This window comes from Schistocerca nitens, chromosome 1, assembly GCF_023898315.1.
Source record: "Schistocerca nitens isolate TAMUIC-IGC-003100 chromosome 1, iqSchNite1.1, whole genome shotgun sequence".
Taxonomy (NCBI): domain Eukaryota; kingdom Metazoa; phylum Arthropoda; class Insecta; order Orthoptera; family Acrididae; genus Schistocerca; species Schistocerca nitens.
In genome coordinates, this window is record NC_064614.1 from 120,348,265 (window position 1) to 120,365,225 (window position 16,961).

Sequence of the window (16,961 nt, forward strand, 5' to 3'; positions counted from 1 at the left end):
CAGACGTTGACTGTGGATATTGTACCACAGACACAGTCCCTTGACTGTTCAGAAATGTCACCAAACCCGCCCAAAAGATGTAAACAACCATGCATGAGCAGCGCCTATTAGACGGAGGGGGTCCGACAGCCGATCACTTCCAGTCATTCCACCACGAAGGAGGTACACAGCTCGTGTTGTCCGTAGTTCAACCATGCCTAGACGGTCAATTCCGCGGTTCGATCGCGTCCACGTTGTTACTTTGTGCCAGGAAGAGCTCTCAGCAAGGGAAGTTCAAAAATGGCTCTGAGCACTATGGGACTTAACATCTGAGGTCATCAGTCCCCTAGAACTTAGAACTACTTAAACCTAACTAACCTAAGGACATCACACATATCCATGCCTGAGGCAGGATTCGAACCTGCGACCATAGCAGTCGCGCGGTTCCGGACTGAAGCGCCTAGAACCGCTTGGCCACCGCGGCCGGCAGCAAGGGAAGTGTCCAGGCGTCTCGGAGTGAACCAAAGCGATGTTGTTCGGACATGGAGGAGATACAGAGAGACAGGAACTGTCGATGACATGCCTCGCTCAGGCCGCCCAAGGGCTACTACTGCAGTGGATGACGGCTACCTATGGATTATGGTTCGGAAGCACCCTGACAGAAGCGCCACCACGTTGAATAACGCTTTTCGTGCAACCACAGGACGTCGTGTTATCCCGACGTCCAAGGCGAGGTCCATCTTTGCAACCCCGACACCGTGCAGCGCGGTTCAGATGGGCCCAACAACATGCCGAATGAACCGCTCAGGATTGGCATAACGTTCTCTTCACCGATGAGTGTCGCATATGCCTTCAACCAGACAATCGTCTCAGACGTGCTTGGAGACAACCCGGTCAGACTGAACGCCTTAGACACACTGTCCAGCGAGTGCAGCAAGGTGGAGGCTCCCTGCTGTTTTGGGGTGGCATTATGTGGGGCCGACGTACGCCGCTTGTGGTCATGGAAGGTGACGTAACGGCTGTACGATACGTGAATGCCATCCTCCGACCGTTAGTGTAACCATATCGGCAGCATATTGGCGAGGCATTCGTTTTCATGGACGACAATTCGCGCCCCCATCGTGCACATCTTGTGAATGACTTCCTTCAGGATAAAGCCATCGCTCGACCAGAGTGGCCAGTATGTTCTCCAGACATGAGCCCTATCGAACATGCCTGGGATAGATTGAAAAGGGCTGTTAATGGACTACGTGACCCACCAACCACTCTGAAGGATCTACGCCGAATCGCCGTTGAGGACTGCGACAATCTGGACCAACAGTCCCTTGATGAACTTGCGGATAGTATGCCACGACGAATACAGGTATGCATCAATGCAAGAGGACGTGCTACAGGGTATTACAGGTACCGATGTGTACAGCAATCTGGACCACCACCTCTGAAGGTCTCGCTGTGTGGTGGTACAATATGCTATGTGTGGTTTCCATGAGCAATAAAAAGGGCAGAAATAATGTTTATATTGATCTCTATTCCAATTTTCTGTACAGGTTCCGGAGCTCTCGGAACCGAGGTGATGCAAAACTTTTTTCGATGTGTGTAGTAGCGGTTGCGTGGTTCTGTCCTTCCCATAATTATTAAGTCACAGTCACCCAGATAGATGGTGGCTCTTAAGGGCTACTTGCCCTTCGGTTAACCAGGTATGTAGCCTTGAGTTGTTGGTCAACCCCTCTCCAAACCCCTCTCTCTACCCCTACCAGAGCGGTCGTGTGGGAGGAGCCCGGAGGGGGGAGGGGGAGGGGGGGAGGATTAGTGAAATCGCACGCACTCATTTCCACTGTAGGAGATATTAGATTCAGATAAATTGTTGCTTCATTCACAAGTGCATTCGTTTTGCAATGACATTAAGGAACAGCGTGTGCTACTCATGCAGATTAACCTTTCAATTTAATCTGCACGCGGTTTTGGACTCCTTTTGAAATAATCTTACAGGTGAAGATAATTCTGCGCAAAATACTGCTGGAGATTCGTAGAGATTCGACAACTCTTGACATCAGTGACGTCAAGAGGCCAGCAAAATGCCATTCAAGGAAAAACCAAGGGAAATTGTACGAAACAGGTTGCAATTCAATGTAAAGCAAGGATCTAAAAGCGATTGTTGTACACTGACCTGCCGAGTCAGTAGCAAAAGCAGAAGCAGGACATCTAAGAAGCGGTATGGCGCACATAAAAAAAGGTCGAATCCTTGTATGTATGTATCAACTTGTTACCACTTCCAGTCCAGTATCTCGAATAATCCAAAAGAAGGGCCTTACGAATGGCACGTGTCGAAGAGGTTGGTGCAGTGATGTTTAGCTTGAGGGAACAAGAAATGAAAGGGTGAGGAGCGTCCATGATACAATGAAGGTATATACTGAGCACGATAAAGCACTGTCTGAACAAAGTACGGTACGGTGAATCCCGAATTTAGTTGGAATACCTGCTAACATCCAGCAAATAATCGGATTTTTCCGAGATGTCAGTGCATCTTCTGCTTCAGGCAAGATGGTAGGCAACTGAAGAGAAATTTAAGATCAAATAGAGCAGACAACTTAGACATGAACTCCAGTCACAAAGTCACTATGCACAACTGCAGTGATTCAGTTACGATAAGGTAAATAAGGAATAATTGCCATCTCTCGCAGTACATCTCGGCATTTTTCACAGTTACAAATATTGGCAGAAGCGAGAGAAGTTGTGGGCGACTCTCGTTAATCCTCGGGCAACCAAGGGACCGAACTCCAGAATTTTCGATTCGTAGTCCGCAACGAATCACAAGGGTCTAATTCCAATTTATGAACTCTGTCATCTCGCAGAAGTGAAGTGGTCAGTCGGTGAAAGTAGTATGTGTGGCTGCCTAGATAAGTGGCTGCTATACTTCATGGATTTCACGTCTCCAACTAAGACGGGCATTTTCTAGGACCACAATTCGCAATTATAGGAATCTTCAACAGTTTGACCAAATGATCGGGCCATCAAAGTTAAATTGACTGCCTGGAGCATACAGTGTGGCAGTTTATTTGAAGCCCAAAATAATTATATATGATACATATATTCAGTCTGAAGCGACAAATGAAAATTTTTATCAATGGCGGGATTCGAACCCACGTCTCTCGCTAACTAGACAGATGCGCTAACCACTACGCCACAGTGGCTTTGCATAAGTGCTAGCACGTCTTCCTCCTCAGTTCAAATTCTCATTCACACCGCCGCCTAAACTCCAACCACATTGCAGAGGCTCACCAAATGTATTGGAATAGCACCTCAGCATCGAACGAAATGGGGGATCCTGCCTGAAACCCTGGCATAGATGTTTTAATCAAACGAAATTATGTGGTCCCAGAGCCCTTTTCAAGTCTCAAACATCTATGATCTATACACGCTGACTGAAGCAACGAATGAAAGTTTGTGCCAAGGCCAGGATTCGAACCTGGGTCTCCAGCTGACTAACCATATGCGCCAACCACTACACCATCCTGCACAGTAGCCATGCACAACTGCACGGACTGGGCAGTCTCTGGAACCACATAGATTCATTTAATTAGCTTTTAGTTAACTAGCTCTTCCGTCGCTTCTTCGTAGAACAGATTCATAATTGTATACTAAGAATTTCCACAATTTTATGCCGTTCATTTCTAATTATTATTGAGGCTATCAAGCCTTCTCGTCTGACCACCGCCGGCCGCTGTGGCCGAGCGGTTCTAGGCACTTCAGTCCAGAACCGCACTGCTGCTACGGTCGCAGGTTCGAATCCCGTCTCGGGCATGGATGTGTGTGATGTCCTTAGGTTAGTTAGGCTTAAGTAGTTCTAAGTCTAGAGAACTGATGACCTCAGATGTTAAGTCCCGTAGTGCTGAGAGCCATTTGAACGTCTGGCCATTTGCTAGTCGTAAGCTGTTCCAGCTCGCTTGTCTAATGCCGGGCAGCCAGACGCCCACAGACACAAGTGGGTAAGGGTGGTCAAAAGGCTGACGCGGGGGCAACCAGACAGCACGGAGCCTGCATGACAGTTCTGTCTGGCAGAGAGTACACTGCAAGCTCGGCCAAGTGGTTAGAGCATGCGCAGAATGTGAGTGTACTGGCTCCGCCTGCCCGTGAGCTAGCTGAGGAGTGCCCTGCAGTGCTGGAGCAGCTTTTGTTAGTGAATGGGGTGGCGACAGAAGCTGCTACGTTAACAGAGGTCCTCTAAGACAGCCGAGGCAGAGTACGTGATGTTATGCACACCTTCGGGTCGCTGCCGCTGGAGGCGCCCAGCACGGCGGGCTGCGGCTTGGGCGCCTCCCTGATCAGCTGCTGGCTGCTGCTAGACAGCAGGTAGGGGTCGTCCTCCTGCAAGGATGGCCTCTTCGTCTCCCCTGCCTGCTGCGGCGCGCTCAGCTTCTTCTCCAGGTCGACCGCCACCACGCGCAGGCCCTCCAGGACCAGCACACGTTCACTCTCCTGCGCAACATCCAGACCTACGCTGTGACGCGTCGCACCTCACCACACTATCTGTTTCGCTACGAAGATTGAGAGGTGGCATGAGCCCACTCTCATATTTCTATCTTACTCTGAGTAATTCGATTTTCCTCTCTAATTGCATGTGGTGAAAAGTTGCTATTCCTTCACACGCGGACTTCCCACGCAGCGCCTCTCGTCACCCGGGTGGTCTGGTGACAGGCGGGTTCTGCTGAGCTTTAAAGGGTTAAGCCGACGGTTGTGAGGGAGTCGAGTGGATGCTTTCCAGACGCCGACATTGTCGTAAGAGCGGCGCCGACACACCCACAGGGGCCTGACGGAGCGGCTGGGCTAGAGATTCCGTTTCTTCGCAGAAACTTAGTGAAAACACTTACTGGCGGGCTACCAGCGAGGCGTGAGAATGACTTGTGTTCCCAGACAGTCTTGGCGGGCAAATTCCCGCATTTTCTGCAAAATCATTACTGTGATTGGCTTGCTCAGGGCATAGCTCCGTGACGTAGCAAAATCGGCGCAGAAACTGGCGCCAAGAATCTCCATTGGTGGAATAGTAGTGCTTCGGCAATAGAGTGGAGTTTTCCACCGGTTTTCGAGTTGCTGATTGGAACGTTTAACCACGGCCACTGTCGTGGGGGCGGGAATGTTCTGTGTTCGGTTTGTACGGGTACTCCTGAGAGAGTCGGCTCTCTCGCCTTTCGTTCGGAGTAGGTTACAAGACTGAGCTCTCGCTGCTCTGAACAGCCTGCCTTCCGTTGGCTGTCTAATATACTTTTATTTGATTGTAACTGTTTGACGAAGTTGCTGAAGTTTCGACTTCAACGTAACTTTCCGAGTACAGTTGTCAATTGAGCATTCTGCGTACAAGCGGCCTACATTGTCTGTCTTGGGCAGTTTTGGCTAAAGTTGACTGTATCGGAGTTACTGTGTGACTTCGCTTGCTAAAATCAATCACTGTACCGTCAGTGATTGTATGGCGGGCCGTCTTCGTCTCCCTCAGAGGCGTATTTGTGTTGCTAGGAAGTCTTTAGTCTGGAACAACCAGACCAGGAGAATTTGTTTCGGGCTATACTCAAGACATTATCATCGCCTCTGGTATGCCAGATCGTGTCCTTGAAGTTAAGAAGACAGTTTGGTAATGTATGTCCGCTGCACCGGCAATGCAGGCAATTTTACTAGGTGATAATCAGAGCTCAGCAGAACGCGCCTGTTCGTCTTTTCTAACTTTGTTCTGTCTTGGGTGTTCATTGTCTGAGTTATCACTACTGTAGCAGCAATTAATGTTGGGTTGGCTGCGTGTTTCTCTTAAGATTTTAGTTGCAAGGAATTGGCTCCACATACCACTTGGTCATAAATGTCACAGTCTAGTTTATGGACAACTTCACCTTCACAGCCTTTATTTGAGTATCCAATTTGATGTATTGTAAATGTTTTGTGTGTTTTGTTTATTATTTTGAGTTTAGTCATCATAAATTAAACTGTTATTTTGGACAGAACTTTCATTCTGTTAATCAGTAGAGCAACCCTTTCATTTCTCACTACGTTAATGAAACTTTCCTTAATTTCTATCAAATTAAATTATTGCAGGTGCCAAACTCTTTTCTACCCCACTTGCAGGGTCGATTAGAGTCAGTTCGCGTTTCTTCTTAATCCATGTGCAACAGCAAAAGTCGGAGTCAGAAAAGGGGGGGGGGGCTTAGAGCATCATTTCCATATGAAGATTCTAGAAGAATTTAGTGTTAAATACACTGCTAGCCCCGGCACCTCGCAAGACTACAGGAGCGACCAGGGCTACAGTGCTCGAATACTGTGTTGAGGGATGTTTCGTGGCAGGCAGGCATCAGCCGCGTCTAGTAGGGGCACGCCACGAAATGGCCGGCTGCCAGAGGGACGAAAGGCACTGGGCGCAGGCGCAACGCGAGTAGCGAAGTCCTACCAGCAAAGCTACAGGGGATAGGCAAAATAATGTGAACAGTGGTGGTAATGGGAAGGTTGTGTTTGACAGTCAACAACGCTGGTAAGGCACGTGTCGCGCTTGCCTGTCCGTGTTCAGTACGGACTAGGCATCAGTGCAGGTTGTTTATATCAGTTCTGTCTCGCCCATCCGAATGGGATTCTCCTGTGGTGTGCTGCCCGCTTCTTATCTGACTATTTTCTCTGTGACTGCGTGTCGTCACTCACTACCTTGACACAGTATTAGCGGACAAGAGGTCGCTGTTTCCTGTTGCATCGCGTTTGCTGATTCAGCTATCAGCTGCACGAGAATGGGACTATCTTATCAGACGAGTCCGTAATCGAATTCTGCGCAAAGCGTCGGTGCCAAGTACTTGTGTACGAAAAAGGGGTTTATTTAATCTCTTGTAATCTGGAAACGTGGCCTGTGTTCCAAAGCTCTCAGAATCAGAGACGAAATGGCAGCACAATATTGATAACACTGAATGGGACTAAACTTAAACGTTTTCAGCTGCACCGATGTCGTTTCTAACTGAATTACGAGCGGTTGGAATATTCGATTTTTACCTCGAGTAAAGTAAAATCATCATCAAGTAAAGGCTGATTTAGATATACAGTGGTATTATGTCTCAAGTTACAATCTAGTTACTTCTGACTGGAATTTCTTCTCGGAATATCGACCGTGGAAACTGACTAAAGTCCAGGCAAGTTTCCTTCTAAGCATTTTCTGGTGAAAAAGATGTTAGGAATGGAATTGGGCGAAACTTCGCTACACATCAGTCTGTTTACTCGGCTGATATTCCGAGAAGCATTCATCAGTATATTCTTCTGAGGAAGCATACATTCACGTGTGTGAAGTGTATTAAATCTTTATTTACGCTTCTTTTACGCATCTAATTCTTTATTTTAACCCATCTTGTGGCATTTAAGTGTATTCTGCAGGTGGTTTCTGAGGGAAATGGAATCGGACCTTTTGGATCCTCTGTTTTTTGGTTTCTTCAGATGAGACCTGGTTCAACTTGCGAGGGTTTTGAACACACAGAATGTGCAACATTATGCATCAGAAAATCCCTATGAATACTCTGACGAACCGTTGCAGAATCTCAAGATTGGCGTTCAGTGTGCAATGTCCATGTCTGCATCGTAACACGATTGTTTCACTAAACTGTTAAAGCTGAGGGGTATGTCCAGAACCGTTTAATCCACATGTCTGTCAGCTCAGAGATGATGAAAGACTGTATGAATATTTTAAGTGAGACGGAACAGCAACACGCACTGCCTTGACAGTGTTCTGTCACGAGTTCGTGAGGTATTCCGTGAGGAGAGGACAATCAGCAGAGGCAGTGCAATTTCTGTCCACCTCTATTGCCCGATCTCTCCCCCTCTGGTTTTCACATCTCATAGAAAGTTTGAAGTGGGACACACTTGCAGACAGACGACGCGCTAAATGGAAGGGGCTGTTCACTAAATTCCAAAATCCGATCTTCGCTGAGGATGTAGGGCATATAGGAGGGTAATCCCAAAAGTAAGGTCTCCTTTTTTTTTTATAAGTACAGAGCTCTGTTTGTGTGGCATTGGTCACACTGTTGTGAAGAGTGCTTCACGCGCTGTTTGTAAACATGCGCACGCCGCGCTGAGGGTCTTGTCTTGGCTTGGCAGCCGTTGTGAATGGAGTACCCCCGTTGGATGCTACCGCCTAGTGCGAATTGCGCGCAGTTATTCGGTTTTTGAAACCAAAGAGCACTGCGCCGATTGAAATCCACCGCCAATTGACGGAACTTTATGGTGAGTCGTGCATGGATATCAAAAATGTTCGTAAGTGGTGTAGAGAGTTTGCAGCTGGTCGGACCGAAATGAGCGGGAGACCGTCAATTTCTGAGGAGACAATGTTGAAGTTTGAGGAAAGCATGCGTGAAGATCGGCGGATCACCCTGGATGATCTCTGCACGTTGGTTCCTGAGGTTTCCCGAAGCACCGCTCACAGAATTTTAACGGAAACATTGAACTACCAGAAGGTGTGCACAAGATGGGTGCCACGCATGCTGACAGACCACATGCGGCAACGAGTTGATGCTTCCCGCGCGTTTCTTCACTGCCTTGCAGCCGAACAGGACAACTTTCTGAACTCACTGTCACGAGTGACGAAACCTCAGTATACCACTTTACACCTGTGACCAGGCAACAATGACACCAGAGGCGGTTCATAACTTTCTGAACAGCATGGCGGCGAGCTAGTATGACATGGGCATACAAAAACTGCCACAGCGTCTACAAAAATGGATCGAAAGAAGTGTTGATTATGTCGAAAAATAGCTAAATGTTCAAGCTGTAATCCGATGTAAACCATTGTAGAAATAAACAGGTCTAAGTACTTATAAAAAAAATAGGGGACCTTACTTTTGGGATTACCCTCATATTATTACCACCAACTTTCAAATCGCGCAATGATCACCATTCAAAGGTAAGGGAAATCAGAGAGCTCTTACTGAGGTGTTCAGACAGTTTTTCCCACGCGCAAAACGCGAATGGAACAGAGGGATGGAAATATGACTTTGGCGTGAACAGTGCCCTCCGCTACACACCGCTTGGTGGCTAGCGTAGTATATATGTAGATGCAGATGTTGTTGTTGTTGTTGTGGTCTTCAATCTTGAGACTGGTTTGATGCAGCTCTCCATGCTACTCTATCCTGTGCAAGCTTCTTCATCTCCCAGTACTTACTGCAACCTACATGCTTCTGAAATTGTGATCCCTTGATGCCTCAGAACATGTCATACCAACCGGTCCCTTCTTCTTGTCAAGTTGTTCCACAGACTCCTCTTCTCCCCAATTCTATTCAGTACCTCCTCATTAGTTATGTGATCTACCCATCAAATCTTCAGCATTCTTCTGTTCAAATGGTTCAAATGGCTCTGAGCACTATGGGACTCAACTGCTGAGGTCATTAGTCCCCTAGAACTTAGAACTAGTTAAACCTAACTAACCTAAGGACATCACAAACATCCATGCCCGAGGCAGGATTCGAACCTGCGACCGTAGCGGACTTGCGGTTCCAGACTGCAGCGCCTTTAACCGCACGGCCACATTCTTCTGTAGCACCACATTTCGAAAGCTTCTATTCTCTTCTTGTCCAAACTGTTTATCGTCCATATTTCACTTCCATCCATGGCTACACTCCATACAAATACTTTCACAAATGACATCCTGACACTGAAATCTATTCTCGATGTTAACAAATTTCTCTTCTTCAGAAACGCTTTCCTTGCCATTGCCAGTCTACAGTGTATATCCTCTCTACTTCGACCATCATCAGTTATTTTACTCCCCAAATAGCAAAACTCCTTTACTACTTTAAGTGTCTCATTTCCTAATCTAATTCCCTCAGCATCACCCGACTTATTTCGACTATATTCCATTATCCTCGTTTTGCTTTTGTTGATGTTCATCTTACATCCTCCTTTCAGGACACTGTCAATTCCGCTCAACTGCTCTTCCAAGTCCTTTGCTGTCTCTGACAGAATTACAATATCATCGGAAAACCTCAAAGTTTTTATTTTTCTCCATGGATTTTAATACCTACTCCGAATTTTTCTTTTGTTTCCTTTACTACTTTCTCAGTATACAGATTGAATAACATCGGGGAGAGGCTACAACCCTGTCTCACTCCCTTCCCAACCACTGCTTCCCTTTCATGTCCCTCGACTCTTATAACTGCCTTCTGGTTTCTGTACAAATTGTAAATAGCCTTTCGCTCCCTGTATTTTACCCCTGCCACCATTAGAATTTCAGAGAATATTCCAGTCAACATTGTCAAAAGCTTTATCTAAGTCTACAAATGCTAGAAACGTAGGTTTGCCTTTCCTTAATCTATTTTCTAAGATACGTCGTAGAGTCAGTGTTGCCCCACGTGTTCCAGTATTTCTACGGAATCCAAACTGATCTTCCCCAAGGTCGGCTTCTACCAGTTTTTCCATTCGTCTGTAAAGAATTCACTTTAGTATTTTGCAGCTGTGACTTATTAAAGTGAGTGGCCGAGCGGTTCTAGGCACTTCAGTCTGGAACCGTGTGACCGCTACTGTCGCAGGCTCGAATCCTGCCTCGGGCATGGATGTGTGTGATGTCCTTAGGTTAGTTAGGTTTAAGTAGTTCTAATTTCTAGGGGACTGATGACCTCAGATGTTAAGTCCCATAGTGCTCAGAGCCATTTTTTTTTATTAAACTGATAGTTCGGTAAATTTCACATCTGTCAACACCTGCTTTCTTTGGGATTGCAATTATTATATTCTTCTTGAAGTCTGAGGGTATTTCGCCTGTCTCATACATCTTGCTCACCAGATGGTAGAGTTTTGTCAGGACTGGCTCTCGCAAGGCCGTCAGTAGTTCTAATGGAATTACTGATGCAGATGTTATACATATCAAAAGAAACATATACCTATAAAATGATTCAAACTGTTGTCACACAGAGTAGAAGAAACCTATAAAACGACATTAATTCATTCACTCCCGCCTTAAGTGGAAAGTGGCGCAAACCACAACGGATTTTGAAAGATTAACAAAGGTCTGCTAAATCATTTTCGAGCTGACAAAATTTCACTCTGAAACTTCCTGGCAGATTAAAACTGTGTGCCGGACTGAGACTCGAACTCGAGACCTTTGCCTTTCGCGGGCAAGTGCTCTAACATCTGAGCCACCCAAGCACGACTCATACCCGTCCTCAAAGCTTTACTCCTGCCAGTATATCGTCTCCTACCTTCCAAACTTTACAGAAGCTCTCCTGCGAACCTTGCAGAACTAGCACTCCTGAAAGAAAGGATATTGCGGAGACATGGCTTAGCCACAGCCTGGGGGATGTTTCCAGAATGTCTCATTCTGAAAATTTCAATCTGCCAGACACAAGAAACCGTCTCCGGCGTCCAAAAAAGCCAGGTCACCGAGAACGAGATGCTAGAAACCACAGTCAGGGCGGTCCCTGTGCGCGTCACTTACGGCGGGCAGTCCGGCCGCGGCGCCGTTGGAGACGGCGGCGCCGCTGCCCTGTGCGGGGGCGTCGCAGGCGTCCGGCTGGTCGGCGAGCGACGGCGGGCAGGAGGCATCGGCGCGCGAGCAGCGCCGCTTGCTGAGCGACCGGTGGAGCGCAGAGTCGGCCGTCTGGGCGCCGGGCCCGCACTGCAGCCGGTGGGGCGAGGCGCGGCGACGCCGGTGGTGCAGGTACAGGTGCACCAGCTCCTCCACCAGGTACATCGCGAAGAAGCCCGAGCACATCAGCATCTCCGGCAGGTGAAACTTGGTCTCCACCAGCGAGCCCGACTCCTGCAGCTCCTCCACCGCCTCGCGGACCTGTGGCAGGGGCCACCAGTCAGCAATCTGGGAGATTAAAAACTCTTTGCCCGACCCAGAACCTCGTCTTACACGACTCACAAGTTCATTTCAACCATTACCTACGGGACTGAGGCCGACTGACCTACACTGAGGCTAAGAGAAAATATGAGAGGCTACATCCTATGCCGCCACTAGGACAATGGTTCTACCATCTTCCGTTCCGTTGCGTACAGTTGGCTCTGAGCCATCATACTCCACCTGCCCCCTGGGGGGGGGGGGGCACTTCCCTCCCTATTGCTCCTGCACAATCTACGTCAGGAGCCACGCGCCCCCCAACCATCGTGGACATCAGTCCCCACTTCTCAGCCGGAGAAGCGTAAGTCTTCTTCGTCTCCTCTCGTCAGGAAGGGTTCCCTTGGATCACTCCCTTCCCAGGTTCCTACCAGTGGCAAAGCTGACACCCGCCAGTGGCTGAAGCAACCACAGGTAGCTGGTGGTAGGGCTTTAAAGTAGCCACACAAACCTAAGGAGCAGCGAGAGAAACTTAAAAAGATAAAGACCCCCAAGAAACAAGGCATTGCGATGGCATCCACTCCTCCACTACCTACAAGCTCTATGTCTGAGGATGAGGTGGAGATTCTGGAGCCCGCTGAGGACCTAGATCTCGCTGGGCCCTCAGACACAATGGATGTCGATCGCACAGGTACTCATCTGGTGGCAGCAGGTGACCCTGAGGCATAGACTGCCTCATTGAGTATTTCATCCCTTCCCAGTCTCACGATCACGTAATCCTCCAGTGGAATCCGGTTTTTTTTCCCACCACCTGGCTGAGCTACAGCAACTGTTAAGCTTTACACCTGCTTTCTGCATTGCCCTCAAGTCGATTAGCAAACTGCTGGTAAGAATTCTGGTTCGAGTAGAAGTACAGACACAGTTTTAGTCGTCAGAAAATTTTCAAAACATTATCACTCTCCTGCAGCAACGGCCGTGCCGCATTGGATACACCGGTTCTCGTGAGATCAGTTAAGCGCTGTCGGGCGTGGTCGGCACTTGGATGGGTGAACATCCGGGCCGTCATGCGCTGTTGCTATTTTTCGGGGTGCACTCAGCCTCGTGATGCCAACTGAGGAGCTACTCGACCGAATAGTAGCGCCTTCGGCCAAGAATACCATCATAACGACCGGGAGAGCGGTGTGCTGACCCCACGCCCCTCCTATCCGCATCCTCCGCTGAGGATGACACGGCGGTCGGATGGTCCCGGTAGGCCACTCGTGGACTGAAGACGGAGTGCTTTCTTATTTATCAATCTCCTGCAGGCTCAAAGACTTAATAAGGCCAGTAGTTTATTAACCAAGTAGTGGGCAATTTTGTTAATTTGTTGTCACTGAAATTCAATCACCATTCGGTTTGGTTTTGAACCTGATGTCACTCCATAGATAAGTGTCTGGCTACAAATCTAAAAGTTTCAGTTTCTAGGCCGGCCGGTGTGGGCCAGCGGTTCTAGGCGCTTCAGTCTGGAACCGCGCGACTGCTACGGTCGCAGGTTCGAATCCTGCCTCGGGCATGGATGTGTGTGATGTCCTTAGGTTAATTAGGTTTAAGTAGTTCTAAGTTCTAGGGGACTGATGACCTGAGATGTTAAGTCCCATAGTGCTCAGAGCCATTTGAACAATTTTTCTGTGAAAAATGGAAGTTTCATCAAGGTTCGGGGTCCACGTTAAACGGTAGCCCCCCCCCCCCCTCTCTCTCCCCAATAACTGGCTGCATAAGTCAATCCAAAGGCCGAAGAAGGGCAAGAGCATAATATGTCGACAAGGGCCACGCTTAGTAAAGCATTTCACTGTCCAGACCAAACTTCGAATTGTGAAGAACTTCACTTTTACTTTCCAGTTTGATATGTTCGACAGATTTCAAATGAGTCACAACACTTTAAAGCATTTCTAGAGAGAGAGCCAGAGAGAGAGAGAGAGAGAGAGAGAGAGAGAGACCGCAAAAAGGTTTACCAAACCGCTTGCCAGTTACTATACAACTGTGAATTAAAATATTGTCGTATCTGTAGATTACGGAAACATTTTCTGTTGTGCATATACTAAAACGTCAAGATCAATCTGCACATGTTCAGTTTTGCCTGTCTAAGATCATTTGGATTTTCAGCTTCCATACCTTCAGATGAAGTGTAATTCTGCCTGACGATGATCTCACATGACACCCTCGACTGTTAATCCCAATATCCCCACCAGTATGTGAGGTATTGCTGGAGTCACAACAAAGACACGCCCCACTTCTCTATTATCAGTGTAACTGTGAATATACATGCAAAGCACGTCATTTGACTCAGCATTTGCCGCGTTAAAAAAGAAAGGAAAAATGGGCGTCAAAGTTGGTTACATATGACAGACGGAAGAGATTTAGATATATACTTGTACAGTGCTTTCTATTATTGAGCTGTCTCTACAAGGTAATTTTGCTGACTGGGGAGAAGCAGCATGAAACGACGCCTGAGAGGATGGGGAGCAAAAAATGTCACATGGTCATGTGGCCGGAAATGCGTTCCAGGGGAGGTACACCCACTCGAAGCTGGCGATAAAAAATCTTTGACAGTGCAGGCTTCAGTGGTCGAAAGCGAAACATGATAACGCGCAAGACTAGTGGGTATGTTCTGTCTGTACTAGTGTTTTAGTTCCAAAAGAGGGCTGTGATCTGGTGCACCATCATGTAGCACTTACATTACCCTTCGTATCAAAGGTAGGTCTTCCAACTCGGGGGACAGTGTCATCCACAGGAACTGCAGGTATGCCTCGTCCCTCATACATTGTGGAAGAATGACTGGGCCCACTAGGCAGTCGCCTATAATCCCTGCCACCTCGCAGTGAGGCTGAACCGCACCTGATGGTTCTTTGCCACCATACCGTGGGGATTCTCCATAGCCCGTAGATGGGTGTTGTGAAAACGATACTGTCCCTCATAAAGGCAGCCTCATAGGTGACAGGAATACTAGCGCCTCGGTGGCCTGTGCGATGAACAGGCGACACAACCGTCAGCACAAAGGCAAGTACATAGGTAGTAAGGCCTACATACATTTTAAATCATACCGTAGTGGCAGTTGTTGCGGAGAAAGCTCCCATGGTCGTACCCTATACTGGTGAGCTACTCGCCTGCTCCTGGTACCGGAGTGACTGCCAAAGATATTCTATCTGCACCTACAAGTTGAGGGATCGTTTCCTACAGTTTGCACCCGTTTAGCAATGTCAACCTCTAGACATATCAAATGTGTGAGACTGTTTGTGTTATGTTTTAAGGGGGGTAGGACGTCAAACGGGCCGACTTGGAGCAGGAGAGGCACCACAGAACATTTTAATTTCCACTGTCTATACTTTTACAAGTAAATTCATAAAACTTTGTCAGCATGACCAGGATAGATTCAGGATTCACACTCGTAGCTGCGGAAGTTCAAAAACATAGCAAAATAATTTTTTTTACATGTGAAATTTCATGATTTTTTCACTTACTCTTGGCTGCTTTTGTTGCTATAGGTACACTTTCCTTCATAAGTAAGAGAGACTGTTAGATGAATTTTGCACAGCATACAAACCATACTTACAGGTGTCTGACACTCTAGAATCTATTTAATTTATGAAAAAATGAATGAGCTGTTACGTTTTAAACTTTATGTTTACAAAAAAACAAATTTTGTAATTAATTAACTCAATTTTTACCACAGTTTTTAATAGATTTGGAAAATTCTAGAATTTCATACATCTGTAAGTATGGTTTGTATGCTGTGCAAAGAATCTCTCTTACTTGTGAAGAAAAATGTACCTATAGCAACAAATGCAGCCAACAGTAAGTGAAGAAAATGATGGAATTTCATATCTAAAAAAAAATTTATTTTGTTACGTTTTTGCACTTCCACTGGTGTGAGTGTGAATCCTGAATCCTTCCTGGTCATGCTGACAAAGTTTTATGAATTTATTTGTAAAAGTATAGACAGTAGAAAATAAAATGTCCTGTGGTGCCTCTCCTGCTCCAAGTCGGTCCGTTTGACGTCCTAGCCCCCTTAAGGAAACTAGCATCTTGCTGTCTTGCGTACGAGTTCCCGGGTTCGATTCCCGGCGGGGTCAGGGATTTTCTCTGCCTCGTGATGACTGGGTGTTGTGTGATGTCCTTAGGTTAGTTAGGTTTAAGTAGTTCTAAGTTCTAGGGGACTGATGACCATAGATGTTAAGTCCCATAGTGCTCAGAGTCATTTGAACCATTTTTTTTTTTTTTTTTTTTTTTTTGTCTTGCGGATAGAAAACGTCCTGTGGCCAGTTAATAGTTTAGGATTGCTGCAGATGAGTAACTCTAAGATGTCCTAGATCTGAACGTCTGGAATAGGCTGTACTATCTGATAACACGTTGGACAATTTAATTTAAATGGGACCCCAGATCTAGAAACAAGCAAGATTTTTAGCTACGAGACAATAGGCGTTTGATGCCAGGCCAGCAAGTTCCACCTCGTCCCCTGCCGATACGGCAGCGGTGGCTTCGCTGTGAGGCTCACCTCGGGCAGCAGGTGGAGGAAGGTGGTGCAGAGCAGCGCGCCGCCCCCGAAAGCCAGCAGCAGCGAGATCAAGAGCGCGGCGCAAGGGCTGGAGCCCAGCTGGTACCGGCCGCCCCCGCCGCCCCCGCCGTCGCCCCCGGCGCGCCGCCTGTGCAGCCGGCTGAATATGAGCGGCGTGAGGCCCAGCAGCGTGGAGGCGCCGCCCAGCACCACCATGGCCACCACCTTGGCTGTCACGATTCCCGTGTCCTGCGACATCTCGGCGCGGTCGCTTCCTGTAAACCGAACAGGCAGATTCGCTTTCATTCTCGCTGGCGACAACAGAAACTCTAGTAAATATTAAACGTGTTTCGGTGGAGGAACAGATGATGCGTCGCAGAAGTGTTCAACGAAATTTTGTGTGAGATCCTACAAGAGAGGCGTCATACTGTGAGAAGAGCCGAACTCCCAAAATTCTGAAAGATCACGTTCCCAGAGTAATGTTTGTTTATTACTGCCCAGTACAAGAACATTAACACCTGTAAAATGCACTAAAATACATGTAAAATGCACTAAAATACCTTGATGCATCAGTGTTATCAATTTACACTAAGCAAAAACAATACACCTAAATGGTGACTTGTGACGTCATCCTGTTAGAAGCAAACAAATCCTATCTCACAATTACGACGTGTCTTATTA

At 47.3% G+C, this 16,961-nt stretch overlaps 1 protein-coding gene across 2 annotated transcripts in view; it reads right to left on the minus strand.

The window, feature by feature from the left end:
- LOC126242436 (uncharacterized) overlaps positions 1 to 16,961 on the minus strand; it is a 140,351-nt gene that overhangs the window by 88,628 nt on the left and 34,762 nt on the right. The window contains exons 2-4 of one of the 2 annotated variants that reach the window (XM_049948087.1): positions 16,281 to 16,555; positions 11,405 to 11,755; positions 4,240 to 4,455 (exon numbers count right to left, since the gene is read on the minus strand). In XM_049948087.1, the coding sequence (XP_049804044.1) occupies positions 4,240 to 4,455; positions 11,405 to 11,755; positions 16,281 to 16,538 (825 nt within the window). In that variant the 5' untranslated portion in view covers positions 16,539 to 16,555. The remainder of the gene's footprint in view (positions 1 to 4,239; positions 4,456 to 11,404; positions 11,756 to 16,280; positions 16,556 to 16,961) is intronic. The other variant, XM_049948088.1, reaches the window with a different exon arrangement.